Source organism: Parasteatoda tepidariorum, chromosome 4 (assembly GCF_043381705.1).
Source record: "Parasteatoda tepidariorum isolate YZ-2023 chromosome 4, CAS_Ptep_4.0, whole genome shotgun sequence".
Taxonomy (NCBI): Eukaryota; Metazoa; Arthropoda; class Arachnida; order Araneae; family Theridiidae; genus Parasteatoda; species Parasteatoda tepidariorum.
Window position 1 is genome coordinate 4,340,934 of NC_092207.1, and position 27,960 is coordinate 4,368,893.

Below are 27,960 nucleotides of genomic sequence, written 5' to 3' on the forward strand. Positions count from 1 at the left end.
ATTTTCGTGAAAATACCAACCCACGTTAAACAGGATTCTGCGAACAAGATTTATTTAAACGCGTTTGACTAAATTTAGTAAACCAAAGCGTTACGGTGAAATTTTAAAAATAGTAACTCTTAAAAGAAATTTGAAATGAAAAGTTCGAAATGATGGTTGAATAACCTTTTGGAGGTTGACAACAGAAAAGGGTGACATTATAGTTAACCCGTTTCTCCCGAATTCGGACGATTCTTCCTTTCACTTATGGCTTATAATAGCAGCAAAGGTCACCAAGACCATCTCTCTTAAACTGACCTTCTTTTGTTCTTTTCCTAACCTTTTCGTTTTCAAATAGCCATGGCTGGGAGCACAAATTCGAGTGACCCATAGACTTTTGAAACTAGTGTTTTTAGTCTACGAAATGTTTGACTTTCTATTCTTCCGTAAAACGGAAAGGGTTACGGAAGTTATCGAGTTATGCTACACGGTAGTTATCGAGAAAAGCTTCCTATCAAAGCTAAAACAGAATTTTTGAGAACTGTTAAAAAATTTATTTTTGAAGGACATTAGATTTGGAGGAGGGGTTGAAGAATTAGAGTATTTAAATACAGCAGTGCATTAATTATATAATTTAAGTTGAGATGTTATGCCTGATAATTTTTAATGGTTACCAAACTGTTTGCCGAAGGTGGCTGGTATAGTCTAATCGTTTAAAGAACTTTTCTGTGGTTCCGCACGAAAAGGTTAAGTAAAACGTTCGAATATACTCTTTGTTTGATTAAATGGAACTGTAAGTTAGCAACAATCAAAATATATTTTTGTTAATATTCGAAAAAGAAAGAATAGTCCGCAGTTTAATTTACAACAATGGTTAATTCTAAACCAATGAAAATTTTTTAATTCTTTACACATCTCGCATGGATTTATTGAAATTTGTAAAGAATTTTAGGGCCGAGGGAGTCAAATGCTCCCTGTAGTCTATGTCCGAATTTAGGACATTAACACTGAGTTGATTCTGGAGTTATAAGAAATTCGACGTAATTTTCCGCCTGAGAGTGAAGAAAACAAAAAATACTAAGTAAAAACAAATGAAAAATCATAATGCCCAACTATCTAAGCTAAAAGACTTTTTGGGCTACTTGCAATCGCAACCAAAGCGAAAGAGTCAAAATTTTATGCATGTTATTTTAATTCCAAAAAATTAAATGCGTAAAAAAAATTCTATTTCAAAGTGTTGAAAAGCTTAATTTTTATAGCAGCTGCATTAACAGCTTTTTTGGAAATTAAATTATTTTAGTTGTCATGCGGGCTTTGTTAAAATTAAAAAAAAAATCTAATATTGGAAATTTAGGATGTATCGTAGCTTATTGATTTGTGAAGAAAAAGCAATTTCCGTATTATGGATTGACTAAAAAAAATACATCACCGTATTAGGTAATAAATAAAATTTCATAGATTTGAAAATTGAGTATTTGGCTGTAACTTATTATGTTTGAGGATTTCTTTGGATACCTTATTGAGTGCATAAATTTAAACATTTATTTCCATGGTGCTTTTAATATAAATTTTTAGAATCCGTATCAAAAACAATGTCGGGAAAGCCCAGTTAAAGATAGGGTCACTAATTTATATTTAAGCGAAGAAAAAATAATATTTAAAATAGAGGAAGGAGAAATTAAATACATCGAAGCTTTGTTTGGTGGAAAAAAGTTGGAATCGTATCGAAATATCGCTTTTCATAACATGTACGTATTATAGATTTTTATGGAGGATTTTTTTATTTCCTATAAATTTTCTCCGTCAATACAATAGGTTTTGATGCTATTAATCTCATTTCCCTCGTTGCTGTTTTGTTACACATTGATAATGATTAATATTGATTGATTGATATTGATAATATTAATTTTCCTTATTTCTTGCTAAAAAATTATTTGAAAACATGCTTATATTTTTGGCTTTAATTTAGATAAAGATGTGATTCGATGGTGTTGTCAGCTACTGATGAGTTACAACACTTTTTATTATATATATATATATATCTTTTCGTATTATTATATATTGCATATATTTTTAATAATTCCAGAATTTCAAATTTTTTGGAATTTTTTTTAATTAATCACTATATAGTTTACCACCCTATAATAAACTGCAATAGAATAAAACATTTTAGAATGTTTTCAAAAATCAAGATAGAGAAAGAGACTTTTTAAATTCGTCGAGTAACTAAGTTTGTTGATTTGGGAGAGTTCGCAAACTTCTCGTGCCACAATGCAAAGAGACAACAATTCTTTCTTAATTTTAATGATTTTAATGATGTAAAAAACTAAAATAACATTTCATGTTCACTTTAAGAATACAAAAATGAACTTCATTTGTGTCACACATGATAATGCTCTTGTTAACATTCTGCTTATAAGTCGCACTTGAGACTAGTAGCAGATTGTTACTAAAAATATTCATACACACTTCAAAGCTTCACTTTGAGGGGAATGACATTTTATTTTAATAATTTTTAATTTATGAGGGTTTCCAAAAGGTTACTAACATAATTTATTTGCATTTTATTGCTAATAAAGTTTTAGAACAATATAACTAAAACTAAAACACAAGACAAACTAAACACAAGACAAAAAAAGTACAAATATTTAAATTTAAAAAAAACTCAGAAATTTCGTAATAAATTCCGATTAACACAGAAAATTTCCCCTCTCCCGTTTCTAAAAGGTTCATTTCTCTACGTTTCTCGCCTTAGGTGTGATAAAAATGGATCAAAAGAGAATATTACTATTATTTTTATGCAAAATAAAAAGCATGAAAGCGAGATGTAAGAGTCTTGTCTGAGAGAAACGCATTGCAGGTGCACACTAACTTTTGTGTTAAGCTGTAATTTAATTAACTCTTGTTAGAAACTACTGTCTGCCAAAATGGATCAGATGATATTCCCTAACACTTATATGCAGTAGGCAAATTGAAAGATCCAGCGCTTTTCGAAGTTCGTCATCATTTTTCAATGCGTCAGGCTAATGGAAAAAGTCTAAATGGTTTTCTAATAAGCCTGATAATTATAAGGCTTATTAATTTTAACCCGTATGCATTTAGGCTTATAAAAAATATATGAAAATTAATTCAACTCAATAGGCTAAATTTGTTTAGGTTAATTGCAATAAGCTTTACATTATGCCGGCGCTTTGAGTAGAGAAAAAAATAATATATCTGACTAATTTATAAATGAATAAAGCAATTTGAATCAGCTAAAAATTGTTTTTTATCAGCCTATTGCAAATAACCTGAAATAAATCCAGCTAATTGATCAATAAATAAATGAAGTTTTAGCCTAAAAGTAACTAGGGTAATTGCTATAAGCCTAAAAACTGTTTAGGCTGATTGGAAAATACTGGAGACTATTCCAATCAGTCTGGCAAATAAGAAAATGACGATGATGCTTTGCAACGAACCGGATTTTCTAATTAGCCAACTATATATGCAACAAAAAAGAAATACAAGATTAGCTCAACCCTTAAACCAACTATTTTTAAACGATATTTCGTATTATTCTAATTTAAAATAATGCATAATGATACCACCCATTAGCAGTACTTTGTGATAAATGAATTCATTATTATTTCTTAAGTGATGTTTAAAAGTTATTCCAGAAAATAAAACACAACATAACAGCTGAAACATACAAACAAGTAAGAATACAAGGAACATTCAAAGAAAGATGGCTTTAAAATGACAGACATAAAAAATGTTCATATCACTGCAGTTATTGAGCTTGGCTCCAAATGTCATACACAGAGCCTGATGATATGTAGGCCAATTCTCGTGCTTTTGGCGATAAATAAATGGCGAGAACGAGGCGTAAAGGTGACAAGTTCATTAGCTCTGATGTTAAGCAAACTAAGATTTCCTTATCGAGTCGTTGGATAATTATGAATAATTATTATGAATTTCATGTGAAGATATATCTCAAGTTAAAATTTTTGATGGTCCCATCAAAAAATTTTGATGATTTATGCTAATTTCAATACGATTCATGATGGTCACCATCATCCAACATTTTCCATTATTCGATCACGGTTTTTGATATGCCAACAAGCTTCCATCATTCCATGAAGAAAAATGTTACTTTAATACTATGATGGTCAACCATCAAGAGAAGTTTGATTCTCATGGACCAACAATCCATGATGATCCGTGATGGTCCTTGATAATTTTAACTAGACATTTCCATGATGGCTTAATGGGGATTCTTGTTGGTTCTCAGGAATATATCATCAAAACAATTAAGTTTTTTTTTCATGTTGGCTCATCATAAATCAATCCGAATAAATAAATTGAGGTGATGGTGGTTCATGTTCGTTCCAAGATTTGATTTCTAAGAAACTATGATGGAAATTTCGGCTGGTTCAACATGAACAAACCATAAAAACAAGTTGCTATTCTTATGTTGGACCATTATAAATCAGTCCATACATTGGGGTGATGGTTACTTATATTGGTTACCATCAAGAAATATAATCGTTCATGATGGTTATTACGAAGATTATGTTGGTCCATCAATAGAAAACCATCAAAAATTTTGACTTGGGATGTCATTCTAACTTCACCTGTTACTGAAACTGTTTCTTAGACTATTTCTTGGTCAGAGAATTGGCCTGATAGATTATATTAAATTAATATTTCTTTAGGATTGGTCTCCACCCATTATAACTCGATGAAGATCTTGTTGGAGTTTGGGAATTTTGGTTGTATAGAACTGTATCTTCTGGACCAATCATTTGCATATTTAGTCTTAAATTATTTAACCTGGGTTGCCTCGCCTCATTTTGTGCATTTGCTGAACCTTGCTGGGGTACTGATAGTTCATCTTGAACAACCTGTGCAATTTCTTGCAAGGAAGGCGTTTCGTTTAAAATGATTACTTGTTGCCCATTATTCATAGTTGGATGCAAGGAAGATTTATCCTGATTTTGAATCCGCATTCTGCTATCGGAAATGATGGTTGCTGGTTTTTCTCCTATGGGTCTTAGGTCATCATTTATTTGGACTTGTTGATCGTTAGTTTGAATATTTGAATTTGTGTCAAATTCTCTTATATTCTGTTGTTGAACAACGTTTGGAAATTGAATCAATTCTCTTTGTTGTTCGATATTTTGAGCTAAGGGCCGGAATCTTAAATTTTGCTGGGGTACATTATTATTGAACTGAGGCTGGGAAGAATACTGCTGATTTTGAGTATTTTGCTGATGTCTTCCTTGTTGATATTGCTGCTGATGTCTCGTTTGTTGATATTGTTGCTGCTGTTCTCTTTGATTAAATTGTTGTTGATTATTTAGCTGCTGTCTTGTTTGTTGATATTGTTGTTGCGAATTTTGCTGCTGTCCGCCTTGATTAAATTGCTGTTGATTATTTAGCTGCTGTCTTGTTTGTTGATGTTCTTGCTGCGTATTTTGCTGTTGTCCTCCTAGTTGAAATTGTTGTTGATGATTCTGTTGCACCCTTGTTTGTTGGTATTGTTGCTGTTGATTTTGTTGTTGTCTCGTTTGTTGCAATTGTTGCTCTTGATTTTGCTGCTGTCTCGCTGGTTGAAATTGTTGCTGATGGTTTTGCTGTTGTCTCATTTGCTGATGATGTAGCTGTTGATTCTGCTGATGATATTGAATGAGCTCTGGTTGTTTCGCAAAGAGGTGTTGTTCTTGCTCTTGATGACTCTGCTGTATGTTAAAAGGAGGGAAACTTTGCTGGTTTAAAAACTGTTGAGGAACATCGTGTTGAGACTGTTCATTTTGATGCTGAAATTGCTGTTGAGATAGAATTTGTGATTGAATTTGTGACTGGTGATTATTTTCCAAATTATGCTGCTGTGGTTCAAATTGTTGATTGTTATGAAATTGTAAATTAGGTTCTCTGAAAGTGTTTTCTGATTGTTTAGGCTGTTCGAACTGGATTGGAATGTTTTGTTGTTGCACCCTTTGAATAAGTATTTCCTGTTGCTGAGATAATTGTTTACCAGATCCTTGTTCATTAGTGGGCTGGTTTGATTGAATGCTGTTGATTGTATGAAGTTGCTTTTCTTGCACAGGTTGAAAGTTTTCCTGATTTGATTGAAGGGGAATTCCATTCTGCTGCCTGTTTTGTTGATTACCTTTAAATTCTTCTAATTGTTGTTGTCCTAACTGAGCCTGAAATAATTGTTGATTGTCTTGACTTCCGGTTGGTTTTAATGCACTTTGTTGAGTAAATGTATTTACTGTGTCGTGATTTACTTTAACCTGCAATACTTCATTTAGATTGGAATTTTTATTTACGCTATCGGTTAGCACAAATTGCGAATCTTTGTTGTCTGAAATTTTCGGTGATTCGGGAAATGTTACTTTCTCCACTGACTCTTGTGCAGTCGTGAAACTATTCGAGTGCTCTGAATTCTTTTGGCTATCGTCAAAGAGAGTGGCGCGATTATTAAACTCACTAAGCAATTCTTCTTCGGCAAAGTTAGGAGTGATAGCTGGTACATCAATAATTTTTTGTTGAGAAAAGGATTTTTCACTATTTCGAATTAAATTAGTATTTGATTGCTTGTTGTTAGTTATTTCAGAATTTACCAAAGTGTTTTCATTTTGCGTTTGATGGACGTTTGCATTTGGTAAGCTATCAGCTACGCGCTGGCCAACATTGGCATCTAAAGTGCCAATCTGATTAGTTTCAACTCGATCATTGACTAATGCTTGTTGAAATATCTGACCATTATCGAAATCAGTATTTTGTTGTTGAATCGTCCTCTGTTCTTCTTGAGGTATTTCTACTTCATCAGTATCATGGGAGTTGTTTTGAACATTTTGAGTCAAACCAGAGTTATTTTCTTCAAATGCAACTCCTTGGTCAAAGTCTATTTGATCTTGAAAGGCATCTTGAACTTGACCATCCAAAACTTCTTGGCCATAATAAGTTTGGTCACTATCAACGGTGCCAGTTGATTTGGGCAGGGAGCCTACATCTGCACCAATATCGGAATCTGTATTGGTTGTATCGATATCCAAAACTTCTGTGGGAAAATCTATAGGATCAACTAATACTTGCTGATCTGCTTGCTGATTATAATTTTCATTAGAAAAGCTGAAAGACTCATCTTTTCTTTCGGTTAGCAATTGATCTTCGAAATTAGGTGCAGCTGTATTGGCATAATTTTGTGATACACCTGAAAAACTGCCTGTTTCAGAATTAGGTATAGGCTGTCCAATTTGCCGCACATCGTATGCATCGAAGTTTTCATTTTGATATTCACTTTCATCTCTAGAATTGAAGCTCGATACTCCAAACGTTTGACTTGAATCTCCAAAAGAAGAGCCACTGTGTTTTTGTATCTCCGAATTAAAACTGCTTATACTTGTGGATTGTCCACTAGTTTGTGAAGATTCAACTCTTCCACTTAAATCAAATGGTTGAGAGGAGATCTGATCAACTGAAAACAACTTTTCATCTGCAATACCTTGTCCGCTTAGAATCTGAGATGGGTTAATGTCGTCAAGGTTCGCGTAGAGTTCGGCATTTAGATTATAAAAGCTGGGAGTTTCCGCGCAGTTGTAGTTGTACCACCAGTCGCATACAAAGTACTGCTGGTTGAATACTGTACCATTCGGGCAAAGGAAAGAATGTTTGGCACCATTTTCTTCGCAGAAGTGAAACACCTGTAAATTATAAAAATGATAATTACCTTTTTATTCATCTATTTTTGCAAAACGGATAAGCAAAAATACTTTTTTTTTATTAAATACTGTTCAGTCTCCTTACTAAAGCAGGATTTTGAGTCTAAAGTGGGAAATAAAATTTTTTATGTAATTGACTCGAATTTTACACTTAAGATAATATTATTAAACGTTTGACTTTAAAAAAGAGATTTATTAAGTCACTTGGGAGTTCAAAAGTTTTTACTGAAACAAGTATTTACTACATGGCCGTAATAAAGTTTTTTCTTATTGTAAAGTATCATTTTGATTTAATGGAATAAAAGGAAAGAAGGAAATTTATGGACAACCTAATAAAATTAGTGCATATTAGACTTATAATATAATTTATAATAAAAAATACTATATTACTTCAAATAATTGGGAATTTCATCCATGAAAATTCGAACATTTTAACCAAAAATTTGTAAGTAGATAGGAGGTGACTTTAAAAAAGCAATGTAAATTGAATAGTTCCTAGTCTTGTCTTAAAAAGGCAAAGAATTTTAACAATAAATTTAGATCACGATCTCTTTCTCAGTCCAGAATCTTAATCTCTCTATCATCTCGGCAAATTTTTCAAGGTACTTAAAGGATGTTAGTAATTATTCGGCAATTTTCTAAATGTTTATTTTTTTGAAGAACTTCAGCTGCTTTGTTGAGAAAATTATCGGTAGAACCATCAATGAGATGACTAGATAGTGTCTCAAAAGAAACAAAACTTATAAAAATAAACTAGTGGAGAAATATTGCGTTAGATAAAGAAAGCTAAGACCAAATACCATGGCCTGTAGTAGGCTGTAACGCAGTAGAGGAAGAAAATAGAGTTTTAAATAAGAAATGGAACTCACCTGACAAGAAGCATCCATATCACCATATATTCCTGCTGAGTATGGCTGCTGATCACAACTAAAAGATGTAAATGGCACTTGATAAAATATGGGATAATCTTCACCAGGATTACCTGGCACTACTTCCCTAAGGGATTCGATTGGATCATCAGAGCCAATGAATACTGTTTGATCATCCGAGCCGAAGTCACTGGAACCCTCACTTTTCAATGAAAATGCTTGATCTGTTGATGATCTTGAAGGTGTCTGGCTCCACCTATCTGTTCGTTCAGACAGATCCTGGGACTGATATATATCTTGGATAGGAATAGCTTGTTGCGATTGGTCATTGAAAGAAAATACTTGTTGAAATGTATCAACTGCCTTATTGACATTTTCGTTATCCAAATTTGAGACTTCCTGCTGCTGAGGATTGTCAGCAAAATCATTCGGAAAGTCTTCGTCGAGTGCTTTCTGGAATTGGGAATTGTCTTCAAACGCTGTTTGACCGGGAGCGTATTCATAGTTAAAGTTTTCTTGATTAGTGAATCCTAGTGGATCATCATTAGCGAATTGAGATTGCTGTGGGAAGTTTTGTGAAAAATCTTGGGGGACATTGATGTCTTGTTGACTAGCATCAGCCCCACCGGATACGCTTTGTCCAACCGAATCTTCAAAGTGGTCATAAAAATCATCATTTACTTGATCTGCATTTTGTTCAAAATTAGATGGAGAATCCCCACCGATATTGGAGTTCGAAAAGTATGCATACTGATCAGGAGCTTTATCATCTTGGATGTCAGGAGCAACACCAAAGTTATCTATGTTCGGTAGTCTGTCACTTGTAGGATTAATAAATGCTTTTTCATTCAATGAAGGTGAATTTTCTTGTATGGCATCAGCAGGATTATTACTCGAGATTGCACTTTTCTTAGATCCAAACGAACTTTGTGATACCTGATGGTGACTATTGGATAGAATGCTATCGGATACCCTCTTATGCGTCGGTGTTGATTGAGAATTTTGCTGAGTATGATGCTGAATTTCGGTTTCTTGTTTTGCTGATGAGTTCTCTTGAAATGTTTTAACACTCGTGGATGAATCAGAGGATGTAGAGGACGATTTAAATCTTGAACCAAATTGCGCAGTTGAAGAGTGAGGAGAGTCTGCTGGCAATAAACCGTAGACTATTTCATCAGATGACACTGGAACATTTTGTGAAGATTGTGCATTTGATTGATGGGCAGTTTTAACTTGAGACCATGTATTGCTACTTGTACCTTTATCATTTGTTTCAGGTCTTTTTGTCTAAAAATAAATTAATAAAAAGAAAGTTAACAAACTAGGGACAAAACATTTGTTGATTAGTTTAGAAAGGGAATGGTAAATGATCAATTAATATTATTTGCTAAAGGGGAAATGGTATTGATCAAGTTATTTGAGAGAGAAAGGTAACTATATCAAAACAATTTCACTGAAAAGGGAAAAAAAGCTTCATTAGCTTTTTCTTATGTTGAAAAAATTAAAAATTTGAGGTGTTTCGTAATCATGACCTTTGCTATATATTTTTGGGATTGATAGTAGGGAAATACATATTCAACCAAAATACATGTTCAAACAATAACAGGGAAATACATATTCAACCTTAAGACCTTTTATAAAAAACTAATTAGTACCAGCGTCAAGCTACTTTTCTTAAAGAGTATTTAATTTGAATCCATTTTTCCCTCTCTTAGTTTGTTAACTTGGTAAGAGTTCATCATTTAATTTTTTTAATTTGAAAAGTGTCTAAAAGCTGCATTTTCTGAGCTCAAAAAAATTTGCATAACTTCATTGATTCGTCTAAATTGAAAGTTTAAAAAAAAAAAAAAAGAATTAAATTTTTTTTTAAATGCTTAGGCTATTGGTCCATTTTAAAGCCCAAACAATTCTTTAGGGCAAGGTGATAGATATAATTTATAATTATCGCTACACAGCAACAATCAAAACAATCACAAACTACTATACACAAGAAATTAAAGAAATGTTTTAAAGATTTGAAATATTTGACACAGTTCCTGATCACTTTATATTTGGGTATTCTTGTTGGTGCTTTGTGAGTTTTATCCATTAGAAATATATTGAACAAAAATATATCTAATAGTAATGATTATAATAAGAGTTGTGAGTGGTGTTTCTTATAACTATATAATTGTTTATCCTGGTTTATTCTGAAATTTTGATTGCTGGTGAAAAGTATCAATTCAATTTCATCCCTAAATCATATTATTGCAATTGCAAAATCATATTATTGCAATTTCATCTCTAAATCATAAAAACATTTCAAAAAATTTTACTTTTCTGTTTAGGAAAGACAAGGAAAAAAAAATTTCTCATCGGTTTATTGCTGTGCATTGTTGCAATTAAAGCTCAATACAATCCTTCTTTCTAAAAGATAATTGTTAGCTAACAACCCTGCATCTTTTTTTAGTCAAAAGCGAGTTTTATTAGGAATTCATTGCACTCTTTTTAGTAACTGTTAACGTTAGATTCTTTATGACAGGTAAGCATGAGTAATGATGATATGCTCGGACGAATCAGTGAATTAGCAGTTTGAAAACTTTTAAAAACCACGTATTTTTGCTTGTAGTTACGCTTTTAACCCTTTGACACCGATGTCCCTTTTGTATATTTTTTGATGCTATAATTACAAGCAAAAAAATATTTTAGTCTTTTTTAGTTAGAGAAAAAACGGTCTAATAGTTAATAAAAAATATGCTAAAGTATCGGAATTATATTTGTACTAAAATATAAAATTCAAATAGAGCAGTTTGAGTATTTTTTCCATTCATATTCAAAAATTTATCAATAATTGTTTTTGTTCATTAAAGGAATTCCATTGATGAATAACTGTTTCTCTTAGATCTAAACAACTGCAAGTAAGTGAAAAGTTGAAAAATTATTGTTTAGAACATTTCATATTTAAAGCAGCAAAAGACTCTTGTGTTACTTGCTGTATTTCAAGATCATAAATTATTAAAATGCTATATATAACATTTTTCATTTATTTTGATATAAGCTAATCAAAATAGTAAAAAAAAAGTTTGAAAAATATATTTAATAAAAATTCTGGGTCAAAGGATTAAAGCGTTTTTCTATTACTTAAATTAATGTACTCTATTACTCAAACTAATTAAAATCAATGATAATTGAAATTAAAAAATGAAGTTGTATACTAAAATGCCTATTCAACAGGAAAATTGCTTGTTTGCAGTAAAATCTGACTATCATGAGGTGGCTGTGATCAGCATTATTTTCGCTTTCAAATGATACTGAGTATAGATAAAATTTATTTTAAAGACATGTTTCGCTTAATCCAATAACGTTAAATGAACAAGAACAACAAATAATAGCAAATTAAAAAAAAAATTGGTATTATTTTAATCCTCAAAATATATGCCATTTAATTTTATGTGAAGTGTTAATTAAGAGTATTTCTTTGACATTAATGAATTTTGGTATTTATTTTGTAATAAATAAATAAACCTGAAGAAAAAAGTTGTTTTCAAAGCTTTTTTTTAATGTGTGTTTTGCTACTACATTGCTGGTTAAATGAATTACGAAACTCAAAATAGAAATTTGTGTCTTGTTATTATTGCTGAACACAGAGCAATACAATTGCAATAAAATTCTACCTTTTCTCTTAATTGTCTTTCAAAAAACCAATCAAAGCACGCACTTAAGATAATTCAACTGATCAATGAAAGGAAATAAAAAAAACTCGGTCTTTTCCTTGATTGATTTTAGACACAAAGCCATTTAAAAGGTTTTTTGCATCATCAACTTCTGACCTTTTCGCATAAAATACTCGCGTTACTTTAAAATGGCATTGCAATTCGCATTATTTACCTGTTTTCTCGCCGCTAGCCGAATGATAAAAATAAAAATGAGCTTTACTGTGGTAAGTTAAATAAAAAAAAAATCGGATAAAACTTTTCCTATTTTTTGTTCCTCAGTAACTGCCCCCGATTTCGTTTAAAATGTGGATTTTGTCATTAAAAATTGCTTTTAAAAAAAATTATTTTTTAAATTAATAATTTAAAAGTAATTTGGTCTTTACTGAGTTGGAATGAATTGCTATTTAAAACTGTTTTTAAATGACATTAGGTTTAAGAAAACGAGTTTTATAAATTAAAAAATAATTGTTTGATTTGAAACTTATCAAGGTATGGTTGAAAATGATAAAACGTACGAATATAAATAATATTAAGGAATGCCAACTTTTGACCTCTCGCTTGTTATATTAAGACCACATTTTTCACCTGGTAACTTCCTCTTTTATTTTGCTTTGATTTTGTTAATCAAAAATCTAATACTGTCAACAAAAAGTATCTTTATTCAATCCAAAAATGTGCTTTTGTAAATGATTCCGATAATATTTGAATAGCTAATTAACCTATTAGAAATATACCTTTGAATTGAATTTTAGTTAGCATAAATCCAGATATTATATTGAAATCCATTTAGATAAAAAAAAAGTATGATTGCCAACTGTAATTGAGTCTGTTTGGTTGCTCTCAATATGCAGAATTATCAAAGTTTCTTCAGTGTATCTGGTTTTAATAGTTTTCATATCTCCTTCTTCTCTAGTGATTCGGCAGATTATAATAGTGTTTTGTTTCTTCCTCGCCTTAACATTAAATTACGACCCTAAATGTGCAAATTTTGTTTTTACTTCATTTTTGACAAAGATTCTCAAAGTAAATACTAAAGACACTAAAAAACTTATTTTAAATGAATTTTAAAAAAATAAAAAGAAACGGATTGTATATCGGTAAAATGCTTCGAGCAAAACGTTCATAACTCATAAATTGCAGTTCTTTCTTGCTGATACTGGGTGTGGTCAAGTAAATAAAGAGCCAATAGCAATATTGTTAAAATCTTGTATATAAAATAATTTATTAAAAATTGAAACAAATACTCACTTTTATTGATGCACAAGTGGCCAGATAGAAAATGCTCCCTAAAAAAGTAAATTTATTGGAAATAGCAGTTTTTAAAAACAAATTCAAAATTGAATTAAAAGATAGCTGCTTAGTCAAATAAGTTTAATCATTACTTCACAAAATACACTATACAGGTAAATAAAAATTCAAGAAGTACTAGTTGAAGTAGTTGTAAAACCTACTTTATCGCATACTTTCGGAATTTTTATCAATATTATTAGAGGATGACGATTCATTGTATTGATTAATGAATTCAACAGTAGACTCGAATTGTAGACTGGATTATGGGGTGGTTTTAATATAAACAATAGTAAGTAACAAAACAAAAAAGAATGAAAAAAATCTAATTAACGTCTAAATGGATGTCAATCGATCAAATTTAACGTCTTCAGTGACTAATTTATTTGTCAGATGAAATCAGAACATGTTAGACCCATTTGTTTTCGCTTTTTATAATTAAGAAAGTTTAGACGAAAGTCTTAAATTAATAAAGATTTCACAATTGTACTTTAATTTTAAGACATTTTAACTTATTCAAAGGTGGATAAATTTTAGAACTTGCTTAAGGGTAACAAGAAGAAGAATGGTTCATTAAATAACCTATAATTTTACTCAATTACTCCAATAATCATACTCACAAACACTTGCATATATTATATCTTATACAAAAGTGTTTTTGAGTAAATAAGTGCATTTATAGGTCATTTCCTGTTAATAATTTGACATATTTCAATTATTTTATTGGATTAAAAGCAGTGTTATAGTTTAAAATTTCTCTTTACTTAAAAAAAAATATTGCACATCTAAATAAATTTTTTCTAAGGAACACGCTTATATGAAAATGTTACTGATGCGGACATTATGAGTTTTGGCAGCCATTTTATGCTTTTTTATTTTCCTTTATTTATTTACATTTACTAGCTCTGCATAAATCAGTATACCGCAAACAATAACTTTTTACAACTAGTACTCTTACGTCTTTATAATGAGCAAGACTTTGTGCCACTTTGCTTAAATTTGGAATTCACTTCGTAGTAATTACATAATTAATTTTGGCGACTTTCGACGTAAAGGAAAAAATTAATCGCAGTCAGGAACGTATCTTTATGACTAAAGACTAAAAAAATTTTTTTTTAGAAATTGAAAAATTTTTTTTTACATTTTGAAATGATTTTTCTATTTTTTCGCCGTGTTATTAAATTTAGTGAAAACAATTAATACTAGAATTTTGATATTTTTCAAACACATGTTCTTATGTTTGAAGAGGATCAACATATCTTACTTTGTTTAAATTTCTAACCAGTTTTGGTGTAATTAAATAGTAACGTTGCATTTTTACCAAAGAATATCAATCTACTCCAATATTTGTATTTTTTTTTTTTTTTGCGGTGTAATTGGTAATCTGTCATAATGCTTCGTTCGGAGAAACGAAAAATTAAGGAAATCAATTTATTCTAGAACTAAAGTTCTATTTCATTTACAACTTTAGGACATTTTATTAGTTGCAAATCAACTGAACAAGTTTAACATTTAGCCAGAATTTATTATTAATATAATAGAATGATCACGCTCTCACGTCCTTAGTTCTTATGCTTGAATTATATTTATGTCGTAGTTATTAAGTATAAACCAAGTTTATTAAACCAAGTCTAAGCCAAGTTTATTACACCAAGTCTGAACTAAGTTTATTAAACCAGAAATTAAATCAGCCTTTGGAATGTTTTTTGCCTTAAATGGACTCGTTTGTAGCCGTGACAACGTTAGTTTTCGAGAATACTTTTTACTAATAAATATTTCATATTTTAATTTTTTTAGATAGAGCGCTTGCCTCTTTGCGAGGTGACCAAAGTTTGAGTCTAACGATGGCTGGTCAATGCAAATTCTGCTCCCTACTCTCTCTGACCGCAGTACTGAAGTAAAATATTCTCAATAGTAGAAGGATCATGAGCTTTCATGTTAACCGTGAGAGGTTTTCGAGGTTTTTCCCTCAGTGTAAGGCAAATGCAGGTTAGTTCTATCATAAAGTCCTCCACGAAGTCTAATATGTCTCAATACTTGATACAGGAATTCCTCGTCTTCTGGTTTGAGTTAAAATTACAAAGCTACGGAACTGAACATTAAAAGTTGTTTTACACAAAAATAATTCGGCTGTTCAACGTCGGTTACAAAACAAAATAAAAAAAAATTAGTCCTATTTTTTCCTTTAAACGCAAGGAATATTTTATTGTAATGGTCTAAATCTATCTTGTTTAACTTATTATATCTAAAAATTATACGATTTTATTCCTTTTTCTGTATCATATCAAATACTTATATGCTAAAAAAATTTATTTAATACTAAAATTGTAATAAATTTAAAATATTCGTGTCCATATTTGTCAACCGAATGTCCCCTTTGGATAGATGCTGGCGGCAGTACCCCTCTTAGCCCTACACCACTATCTTAAAACCAAAATTATGACCATTTTTAAAACTATATTACTAGTATCCTAAAAGAAAAAAAAAATATTCTAATTTATTTTGCAATTTCATAACAATTAGAGAACATTCTTACAAAATGATACCTTTTAAAATGAAATTAATTTGTCCTGATTTTCTTACTAGAGACAACAAACAATCTGTAGATTTAATATTCTACATCTTTCATATCGAAAAAAATATAAAGACAGGCACAAACACTCGATAAAAAATTATTTCCTCAACTGTTATTTGAAAATGAAAGTTAATTTCCGTAACATTTTTGAATAAATGCAACTGTTTATTCTTCGTCCGTGCTTTCAACTTTATTAATACATCCCACGTAAAAACTGTTTTAACAGTCAGTTTGAACAATGGGAAGCAAACATGTTTGATTAAACTAGGAATTGATGGTGTTTTCATAGAAAATAGCATTTTAAGAAACGCTTATAATGTTTTTAACTTAATAAATGTAGGATAGCAAAACCCACGCTGTGAAATTAGAAACCATTTTATCGAGTGCATTTTCTATTGATGATGTAGTTTCTGAATATATTGTAAATGCATGAATTATTTATTTATCTTTTATCGTAAGTATGTAAATTCGAATTCTATAAATACGATGAAATATTGAACCCCATTAAAGTTTTGTTTGCATACAATAATACTATTCTGAAACAGGAAATCTACCAGAATTAACCGTTATATAGAACTAATTTAAACTAAAATAAAACTCGATTTTCAAATACGATTTTTTTTTTCAATTTGTAAATTTCTTTGCGTGTTTTTTAAACCATTTCTCGCATGCAGCAAATGAGGAACGCAGAATTTTGAATTAAAGAATAAAGATTTTAAATTCACTTAGGCATCCGACCGACTAGTTTCGACAACTTTTTTTTTAAAAATATCAATATAAAATTTTGAAAAACTAGTCTATTTGTTTTATTATATGTAAAAACTAATAAAACTAGCAAAAAATTAAATGGCCATTTTTAGGTGAAAATAAGGCATTTTTTGCACGTACGCTAAACGATTTTTAAAAAAATTCTATAACCCGAAAGAAACAATGCTTTGATGATTTTATTTATAAGGATATCAACTATATTTTGAATGTTTATCTTAAAAGCATGTGCATATACTACTGATTTAGGAATCAACGTAGTTAAAAGAGCAAATTTTAAAAATTTAGCACTTGTTTTTGCGAAAGGACATTCATAAAAAATGAAATTCAACTTTTTCTCTTAGTCTGTTGTTCAAAACATGTCTGCTATTATCGTAAATTGCACTCCTGTAAAATTGTAGACAATTACTTAAAAAACAATATGAGATTTAAGGAGGGGTAAAATGTGAAAAATAATAATTTTGAGATAAATGCATTTAAAGTCTTTAACTCATTAGTCTATCCACTGTTATCACCTTGCACAAAAATTGTTATAATTTCGTAAATAATTGCAGTACAAACAAAANTACGTACGTATTAGCGTTTTATATAATATAGATTCTATAACCCGAAACAAACAATCTTTTGAGGCATTTATTTATGAGGATATCAACTATATTTTGAATGCTTATCTTAGAAGCACGTGCATATACTACTGATTTAGGAATCAACGTAGTTAAAAAAGCAAATTTTAAAAATTTCAGCACTTGTTTTTGCGAAAGAACATTCGTAAAAAAGGAAATTCAACTTTTTCTCTTAGTCTGTTGTTCAAAACATGCCTGCTATTATCGTAAACACTCCTGCAAAATTGTAGACAATTACTTAAAAAACAATATGAGATATTGTGTTTAAGGAGGGGTAAAATGTGAAAAATAATAATTTTGAGATAAGCCCATTTAAAGTCTTTAACTCATTAGTCTATCCACTGTTATCACCTTGCACAAAAATTGTTATAATTTCGTAAATAATTGCAGTACAAACAAAAGTGAAGTATTTATAGAAAGCTAAAAGGACAGAGATTTTAAATTCATAATAAACTTAAGATCTTTCCTGGAACAACAGCAATGCTGCTGTGTGCTTCAATCAACGTAATGTTATTTATTAACTTTACGGTACCTATAGAATGGTATAATGCAATAATGCAATGGTATAATGCAAATAAATAATTAACAAATTAGTTGTTAGAATTAATCCTCAATTAATTAAAAAACTACAATACAACGAGTCAAAGGTTATAAAATTATATTTTGGGAAGAGTTTTAAATAATAGGTTTAAAATAATTATAGATTCATAATAATTGGTTTAAAATAATTTGAAAGGTTAAAAAAATGACTGAAGGTTGAATATTTAAGGGACTGAACACGGTTATGTGCATTTAATACTTGATATTCAAATAATCAAGTAAGTATAATCAAGCAATATTAATTAGCTGATAGCAATTAAGAAAGTATAATGCAAAATGAAACGGTATAATATACTACAGCAATTAATGAAATCGATGCAATCATTGTACATACAATCCAACGCGCCTGAACATCAGGAAATCTGCCTTATTATAACTGCGTATATAAGCCGGTGAACTATGAAATCTGAATTTAATCTAAAATAAATGTTTGAAACAAACAATGCTTTTCTAGTAGAAGGAGAAAATAATTCTTGGATTGAACATGGAAAACACGTTGCTCCAATTGAGATTTGATCACTCTAGCTCAGTGGTTACCAACTAGCTGCCCGCGATGCCTTTTTTTGTAGTCCGCGAACTAATATATATTAGTCGTCGTTTTTTTGCGGACAATTTTCGTAAAAAATCTATATTGGTTTAAAACACTTTTATTTCGTTTACTTAATTTCTTCGTTTCTGTTAAATTTAACATACCAACAGTGCAAAAAAATTTATTTTTCAGGTTTTGCATCCAAGGAAATATTTATTCAAATACAAAAATTATCGTGTATGTTGCTCTTCTTTATTACGTTTTTCGTATTTTGTGAATATAATTTAGTATGTGCGTATCAGAAATTTGTTATTCTCGAAGAAATTCTCAAATTTAACTTTTTGAAACCACTCATTTTGAACGAAATTACTCATTTTGTAAATTTTAAAACGCATAAAAGAGTGAACGAATATCATCTTTTTTTTTTTTAATTCCTTGAATTGAATATCGCATGAGAGGAAAAGAAAAAGAATTAATTTCAAATGCTCGAGAATTTTTTTGTTGTTGCCATAATTCCTAAAGAGTCGAAAAAATGTTAATTTATCGCAGAATTAAATTTAAAAGAAAAATAATCCTGTCACTAAGTTTCTGATTAAGAGAGGATTCAAAATGATACGTAACAAGCATTACTTGTAATGCTTTTTATTTTGCTTTTAATATTAAAAAAACTTTGATAAAACTCTAACAGTAATATTTAATGTTCCTACAAGCATAAAAGAGTCCTACATAAAATTTTGATAAAAAAGCGGCCAGCCATTTGATTGGTGTTTTTAATTGCGGCCCCCGGCCACATGTAAGTTGGAAACCCCTGCTCTAGCTAGTTGAGAAATGGTCGAAATTTCATTTTTTTAAACGCTGATTGAGAATTGAGAAACGCTGATTGTTGGAATTTATTTGTTATCAAGCATAAAGCTCTAGACTAGGTTTAAGTACAAAAGTTGGGAAGCAGTTGGAATTTCAATTGATGATAAATTCTTTGTTATGTACAATAATATGGAACTAAATTTTGATTTTAATGTTGAGGAAGCAATTCAGGCATAAAACTCTGGATAAGATTTAAGAGAAAAGTTAAAAACTGGAAAGTGGTTAATATTTTGACTAAGGATAAATTATTCTATTTGGCGATCAAATTTCAATACATTTTGCTTTTAGGTGTCAGAAAAGGATTGAATCTTGCATTGTCATTAAGCATGAAGCTTCAGCAGAGATTTAAGAGCTCTAGCTAGTTGGAAAGTGGTCGAAATTTTGATTGGTTCCATGCAGACTCGAGAGTGAATGTTGTAGGTGATAAGTGGGTGAATAATGTTGTAGGTAGCTACTTTATATTCGTCGCACTAGAGTTGCACAATGGACTATCGGCGATGATCTGGGAAACATCCCTGAGGATGATCCGAAAACATGCCATCACAATTTTATTCTTCTGCAGAAGGGATTGCACCCCCGCTTCGGTAGCCGGACGATGTGAGCGCGAAGTCGAGAATTTTACGGTAGAACAGTTTAACGAGGACCAATACCCCACACCCTCGATCCTTACGCAGGTTGATCAAAGTGGTCACCCACCCGCTTATTGTACGCAGCCAGTGATGGTTGAATTCAGTGTTCTACTGTCTTTACGAACAGTTCACAACGGGACAAAAGCTGTAGCAATAATAAGAGTTACAAACATTTTATTCAAATCATTATTTGCGAAATGCTTATTCTAAGATTTTAGAATATTTATGATTCAAGCCTAATGTAAAGCTTGTGAATAAAAAATATTATTTTTGTGATAAGAAGTTAAGTAATAACGCAAAATCTTATATTTAAGAGGTATGCTATGTTAAATCATATATAAAAGTTATTTTTGATCTAAAGAAAATAAGTTTCTCCACTTTTACCACTTAAACTATTTATTTGTCTAATGATTAAAAATTATTTAAATTAAATTAACTTTTTCTTTCCACACGCTTAAGTTACATATTTATATAGTTGGCGACAAATGACAAATCTATTTCCCCGTGTCGTGTTTGCTTTCATTTGATTCAGCTTAAGAAAAAGTGCATCGTAAACAATACTCTGTTTTTGTCTAAACATAAATATTTAAATTTGTCATTTATCCTTTTATTACTACCCCACACATCCCAGGATTTCAAGGTCTTTTTTTAAAAACATCATCTCAGACCTTTAAATAAAAAATTCAAATAGGCTCTTATTCATAATGACCTTAAACCTTAATTTGATTGCATTAAAATAAGGAAGGATAAAATTATATTTTTATAAATGAAAAAAACTTACCTAAAATCAAAATATTCACTTCAAATCTGAGAATATTCATTGTTCACATGAGCCCTGCCACACAAAAAAAAGAATTGAAATAAATATAGAATTAGAATGGTTGATGAAGAAACTGAATTTCAATAGATTTATAGAATTAAAATGAAGAAAAATAATTAAAATAGTTAATTCAATATTTCACGGTTTCATTATTTTTAGTAGAAACAAAGATTGAAACAAGAATATATTAAAAATTTATTTTTTTACTATTGTTATTATTCATCATTAGTATTATTCACAGTTGTCACATGGCTAATTTTTATAAGTTGTATTATCAACCAATCATAATTTTGATTCTCTTGTATCTTCTCTCTTTCGATTTAACTTTATAATTAAGAAGTTTTAAAAACAATATAAAAGACGAGGGAAGGCATGTTTTCAATACACAACTACACTACATTAAAATTTCATTCGCGTAACTTAACAAGATAGCATAAACTTTGATTTTTTTTTTTCGCAATTGTTGCTGCATCTAGTGATATTTGTCAAAATCTTTTTGTAGCTCTGATACACACTGAGCAAGGTGTTTCGAAACTTTCCCCCTTAATACGCATTCTGAGAAACCGTGTCAAAAATTGAGCTAAAATTAAATTCACGTTATGGATAAATAAATAATAATAAATAAAAGAGATAGCAAGATCTAGATTAAAATTTGACGAACCACTATTGAGGAAGGCGAGCGTGGAGCCTCAAACCTTGTTTGATTGCCGGAGAACAAGAGTATGAGGTGTACGGCGATTATCAGAAACTTTTTCAAATTTCATCATTCCATCAAACTGTGTCAGATGTTTTTAATTTCGTCATTCTCAGTAGCGATTTATCAGATTTTAATAACGTTTTTATTTTCAACTTTGCTTAACTAATTATTGTGACTTCAAGCGTCGGTCAATTTCAAATTTTTAACAAGAGTTTATAAATCTATATTATGAGCAGTAATGACCGAACACCCAGTATTATTATTTTTTTTTTTTTAATCACGCTTTCACCTAGCCTCACCGACACGGTCACATACAAACAATAATTTATAAAAAGCTTTGAGCGTTCACACGATCTTAGCAATTTACAAGTAAAAAAACTTTAATCAGAGTGTATATTTTTCTTCCACAAAATACACAGGTTTGTAAGCCTCTATTTTATATGTTGGGTTAACAAGTAAGTAATTTTATTTTTTTCGTGTGAAACAAAACGCAATTTTCCTGTACAAAAGAATGAACCTGAATCGTCAGTCAACTTCTTGCCATCTTTCTGGTAACTGCATGATCCCTTGCTCATAGACATTCTGATAATTGTCAGCAAAAAACCAAACCAAATTCGATTTGAAGTCATGGTTATTACTGAAATTATTACCACTTAAGTCTTGTAAACTTCGAAATAAATGATAATCTGATTGATTAAGTCAATATTTAGTAATTTAGCACCAGTTGCTAAAGATGTGTGATGCCACGTGTTGTCGCGATGGAACAGGATTTGCCAATTATGACCTTTTGGCTTTGATTACTTCCTCCAATTTCATAAGCTGTTGGCAATGAACTTTAGAGTAGATAGTTCGGTTTTGGAAGCAGCTCAAAATACACAATACATTTGTATTGAGCTGTAGTGGCTCAGGGAATCGAACCCAGTTCACCGTCCAATGAGGAGAACTGGGTTCGAATCTCCGCGATGGTTGGTCGATACAAATTCCGCGCCCAACTCGCACCGATCACAGTGAAGACGTAAAATATCCTCAGTGGTGGACAGATGGGTTAGAATCCCCTTGCCGCCAGGTTGACTGTGGAAGGTTTTCGCGGTTTTCCTCTCTATGTAACGCAAATGCGGTCTTCTGGATTGGAATCAAACTTACAAGGCTACGGCTTTGAACATTAGTAGTCGTAAACCCTAAAATTGGTTCGGCTATTCAACGACGGTTACAAAATAAAATAAAATACATTTGTATTCGCGCCAAATTAACTACATGATCTTTTACTGGTTTTTATGGTATTATACTTAAACCTTGATCTTTTTCGATTAAATTTATTGTAGACGTTCCATTTTTATCACTAGCTATAATTCGTTTAAAATAAAGGACAACTACATTACGCTTGAAATGTGTATTACAAATATTGATTTGCTGCCCTAAGTGAATTTCTCTCAATTCGTGCGGAAGCCATATATCAAGTTTTTTAACAAGTCTAATCTTTCACACAGTTTTATGACGATTCGATTGAATTATGGCTTTCATTTTGCCATCATCAACTTCAGAAGGTCGACCAGATTGATAGTCTTCTTTCCGTGAAAAACCTCCAGAACGAAACTTTTTAAACCAATTCTGACATGTGCATACTGTTAAACAATCAACACCATAAACTTTCTTGGTGGGTGCCAGCCACTTTCTGTTTTTATGAAAATAAGAAAGTAAAATGTGCCGAAAATGCTTACATTTGCACTCTGTGTGAAAACTGGCCATAAACTAATAACGGACCGGGATAACATGGCTCGTAAGGCAGTCGGCCTATGTCCAAGAGGTCGTGGGTTCGATCTCCGCCTGCGAAAGACTTCCCGTGTAGTAAATGGTAACAGATGCACGTTAAATTTGTCGAGTCACAAAGTCCTCCATGTTCTCATAACAAATCATACCTCAGGGAGTACTGACCCAATAGTTTCCTTGTCTTCTGGATTGGAATCAAAATTACAAGGCTTGGGAGTTGAAGATTAGTAGTCGTAAACCCAAAATTGGATCTGTTGTTCAACGACGGTTATAAAATAAAATAAACTAACAGCTGTTAGCAAAATGACAAGGAATAGCATCCTAAGGGATTCGAATCTCGAAAGAAAAAAGAACTAACAATGAGAAAGAGATGGGGGGGGGGGGAAATAATACCCTTCACTGATGCATATCAAAATTATTTTTTGCAACCCCAATGCTTTAAAGTTCGGAAAATTAAACTTTTAATAGAAGTACAGTATGAAAAAAAACTAAATCTAAATCTAATCTAAGACTAACCAAATCTAAAACTTAATCTAATGATTGGACACGTAATAAGACTCAATCTAAATGGTCCGAGAGGGTGACCTTAAATATGCTAATTTGTTAGTGCAGACGATATTTTAAGTTACGAAAATAGACACTAAAACGTCTGATCCTGAAAATATAGGGGGTAGCCGAAATGGGGGAAATATGGTCCCAAGTGATTGGCCAAGCGGGGCTGTTTGAAATTTGAACCTTTTAATCTTAATTTTACTTTTTAGGTATTTCGCCGTATCATTTAGAACTCTTTAAACGAAGTGAAAATTTTTTGCACATGCTTTAAAAATTTATTTAAAGATAATTCCATACAGAAATATTTTTTTTAATTATAATAATCTAACGAAATGGGTCGATTAGTCTCCGTGAAATCAAATTTTAAAAAATATCAGTTTTTTGAAACTCGATCTCTCAACGAACTGTTCCAACGATTCCGTTCAGATGTTGTATTTTTTAAAATAAAATTATTATTTATCTACCAACAATTCAAAAGTTTTTCGACCATTATTAAAGAAAGCAATAAAAAATGATGAATACTTATTGAAAATTATCATTTGCGTAGAATTATCTTTGGATAAGCGAGTTTCATAATTGTGTGCAAATTTTTTTTTTAATTTGCTTACTTTGAACAGCTCTCCTCACCAAACTATTGAGACCATATTTCCTAGACTGTGGCGACCAACTATATTTTGGGGATCTGATATCATATTCCGTCGACAGAAAAAAAGGTATGTTTGTTCCGAGAAAATACGTTTTTGTGCATAATTTCGTAAATTAAAATATCGTCTGTTCGAACTAATAAGCACATTTGAGGTCATCTGATTATGAGAAAAAAAGTTTTTCAGAGTGTTTCATTTTTGTTTATTACATACATAGTCATTTATCGTCATTATTGGTCATTTATAGTCATTTGCTGACATAGTCATTTATCATACATCTATAATATATCTATCAATAGGAATTTTAACCTCTACCCTGTAGTTGAAAACTTGAAAACAATGTGTCGCATAATTACAGCCCTAAAAATGTTTTGTTATAATTTAATTCATCCTTAACCCCTTCCCCCCGAAAAAAAGGAAGTATTTATAGCATAATTTCCACCTTAAAACTATGCAGGGCTTATCATAATTACCACCCTAAAATATACAGAGTGTTCCATAATGACCATGCTAAGATGCAAATGGTGCTCTATAATGAGTAATGACCACCCTAAGTATACACGATGTTCCGCAATGATAGCCCTTAATAAACAGAGTGTTACTTAGTGATGATCCTTCACGTCTATTTTTAAAATCCTTAACAAAGCTGAAGTAAAAAAAAAGTATTACCAATGAAAAGTATAAAATTAATATTCAAGCAAGGAAAATAACGTAGTAGAAATCTAACTAAACAATACCGTGAAAGGCCGAACTGAGAACATCAAAATCTGTTTTATCACCGTAGGAAACAGAGAGGAGTTGAAAGGTGGTACTCAGAAATACGTCTGAGTTTCAGCAGGCAATGAAACTGGTTTTGACGTTTTCGACACTGATTTAACAGACTTCGATATCGATTTCTTTAAAATGGGAGAGGGGGTGGGGTTATGCTTTCAGTCTCAATCAAAAAAACGAGATAAGGACAGTTTCGTTTTTTCCTGCCTTTAAATTTTGACTCATGCCGAAAGTTTTGAATGCTCTTTATATTACATAATGAGTTTAAGAGGAAACAAAAACTGCATGTATATGTATATATTTTAGATATTTTGCTTGAATTTGCCTTCACGAAAATTTTGCTTTCAATTTTAAAACATTTTTTTTTAATGTCGTAAAAAGATACGCAATTTTAAATATAGTCGAAATGTTTATAATTTTTTGAATAATAATGGCAAAAAAATTAAGACAAACTAAAATATAAATCATTTTATACTATATAAATTAAAAATACTTAAAACTAAGGCATAATATATTCAATTATATCAAAAACAAAATAAAGCTTTCAAAATTTAAAGCTTTTTCAAAATGTCTAAGAAGATTCATAAACAAATTTTGTATACTTATTAAATGGCACCCCAGAACAAACAAAATTCAAAAAGAATCTATCTTTTTTTTAAAAAACAAAATCATATGTCAGTCCCCGAATACTATTTTTTTCCATAATAAATTTTAGAAAGTATTTACTAACAGCTATTGAATAATTTATTTATGAAAATTTCTTTCGCTCTAAAGAAACTAAATATGCCCTGAAACATTATTCATCATTACAATAACACATATAAATCACAAATGATGTTTCATGTGACACCTTTCTTTAACATTTCTATTAGCAGTTTCACATTACATGAACATGCTTTGATCTGACGATGCTTTGATCGATACTTTGATCTGACGATTTTCTTATTCCGTATCAGATAAATATCTGATAATCAATCATTAAATGCAATAGTAAATAAATAATATAACAGCAATTATACTATAAATTTAATTATATTATTAATATAAAGATTAACTATACAGTTAATAAGCAGATTAATTATATTATGAATAAAGTTTTTAATTATATCAGCAATAAACACTTTAATAATATGATGCCGAAGATTTGAATGATTTTTTTTCCTCCGTGATCAATTTTTTTCTGATTTTTTTTCAAATTTAAAACGAAAAAGCTCAATAAATAAATAAATAATTTAAAAAAAAACTCACTGAAATTTGAAATATAACATTTTGCTTGAATAAGAAAAAAGAAGATTTTGCTTTCAAACTTAATGTAGAAATATTTAAAAATGTAGAAAAAGACATGAAATTTTAAAGTAGGTCAAAAAATTTTTTAAAAATTTATTGAATACTTAAGAAATGCTGAAAGCGAAATATGATATAGTATATTTTAAGAAATGATGTAATTTGTTAAAAAAAATCTCAGTTCAATATGATTTTTAATAATATTTGTTTACTTTTTAATTCGTTTCTGATTACGTAAAATCATACTATATTACCTGCACCATAAAATAAATTATAATAAGGCATATTTTGAAATTCACTGCTTCCGAAATAATGAATAATCATACCTCTTGGTTTACTTTTAAAAGAATAATCCACACTTTCCAACAAAGATGCGGGAGGGAAAAAAAGAATTCTGAAAACTTCCTCTAAAGATTCATCAAGTGGATGTATCGTCTGCGGCTTTTTATTTAAAAAGAATGATGAGAGGAAGATAGTTCTATTCCATTTTTATACCTGTCTTCGATCTTTATTTCTAGGACACTCTCGCTTTCTCTTCCAGAACGAGGGGGATTGGTCAACCTCAGCCGGTTGTCCAACAAAGTTACGCTTTTTTTCTTCCTTTTTTTTTAGAAAGGGGGAAGAGGAGGATTCTTTTTAAAAACAGCTTGTAACAGTCTTGCTTTCTCTTTCGCTTTTCGTGGGTGGAATTGTCGTGCAAAAGATCTAGTTTGTGCTTACTATAAGTAGAATGCATTCTGATATTCTGAAGATTAGATTCTGTTGGAAAGCAGTTTCTGTTTCAGAAAACCAGCGAGGAGTTTTTAAAAAAAAATTATTATTATTTTTATTTATTTATTTAGTTTTCCTATCAAAAGTTAATATACGTGCATAAAAAAACAATATTTCTTGTCCCCAGATTTCTCAGGATAAAGAACATTATCATTATTTTCATTGAATATAATAGAACGGCTATATCATCAAAATGGATAAAATTCGCCCAAAAATAAATAAATAAATAAAATAAAATATGAAATTTTTAAAAAAAATCACTGCCAGAACAAGCATTCGAATAAAATGCAAACCGAATTTGAGATGGTTAAATGCCTTGGAAAAAGATATATTAATACGATGACCAAAAATCTAGAGGCAGAGATAGCCTGCTTGGCTGGGCCCTGGACTGACGACAGTGAGGACGGGAGTTCGAATCCAGCAGGCGAAAAATTCCCCGTGTAGTAAATGGTGATTGGTGCGCGTTAAATCTGCCTGGTCACAAAGTCCTCCATGTTCCCATAACAAATTATACCGTACTGGATCAGAGA

At 30.6% G+C, this 27,960-nt stretch overlaps 1 protein-coding gene across 2 annotated transcripts; it reads right to left on the reverse strand.

The window, feature by feature from the left end:
* Positions 1-2,305: 2,305 nt before the first annotated feature.
* Positions 2,306-27,122, reverse strand: LOC107448340 (protein PF3D7_1417600-like). Of its 2 annotated transcripts, none has more exons than XM_016063496.4 (5): positions 26,986-27,122; positions 20,906-20,959; positions 13,501-13,538; positions 8,558-9,844; positions 2,306-7,670 (listed from the first exon to the last, which is right to left on the reverse strand). In XM_016063496.4, the coding sequence occupies exons 2-5, from the start codon at positions 20,943-20,945 to the stop codon at positions 4,659-4,661; spliced, it is 4,377 nt and encodes a 1,458-aa protein (XP_015918982.2). In that variant the 5' UTR covers positions 20,946-20,959; positions 26,986-27,122; the 3' UTR covers positions 2,306-4,658. The 2 variants fall into 2 exon arrangements, with proteins under 2 accessions (XP_015918982.2, XP_042909423.1); XM_043053489.2 differs by lacking the exon at positions 26,986-27,122 and adding an exon at positions 21,606-21,871.
* Between the last annotated feature and the right edge of the window lie 838 nt (positions 27,123-27,960).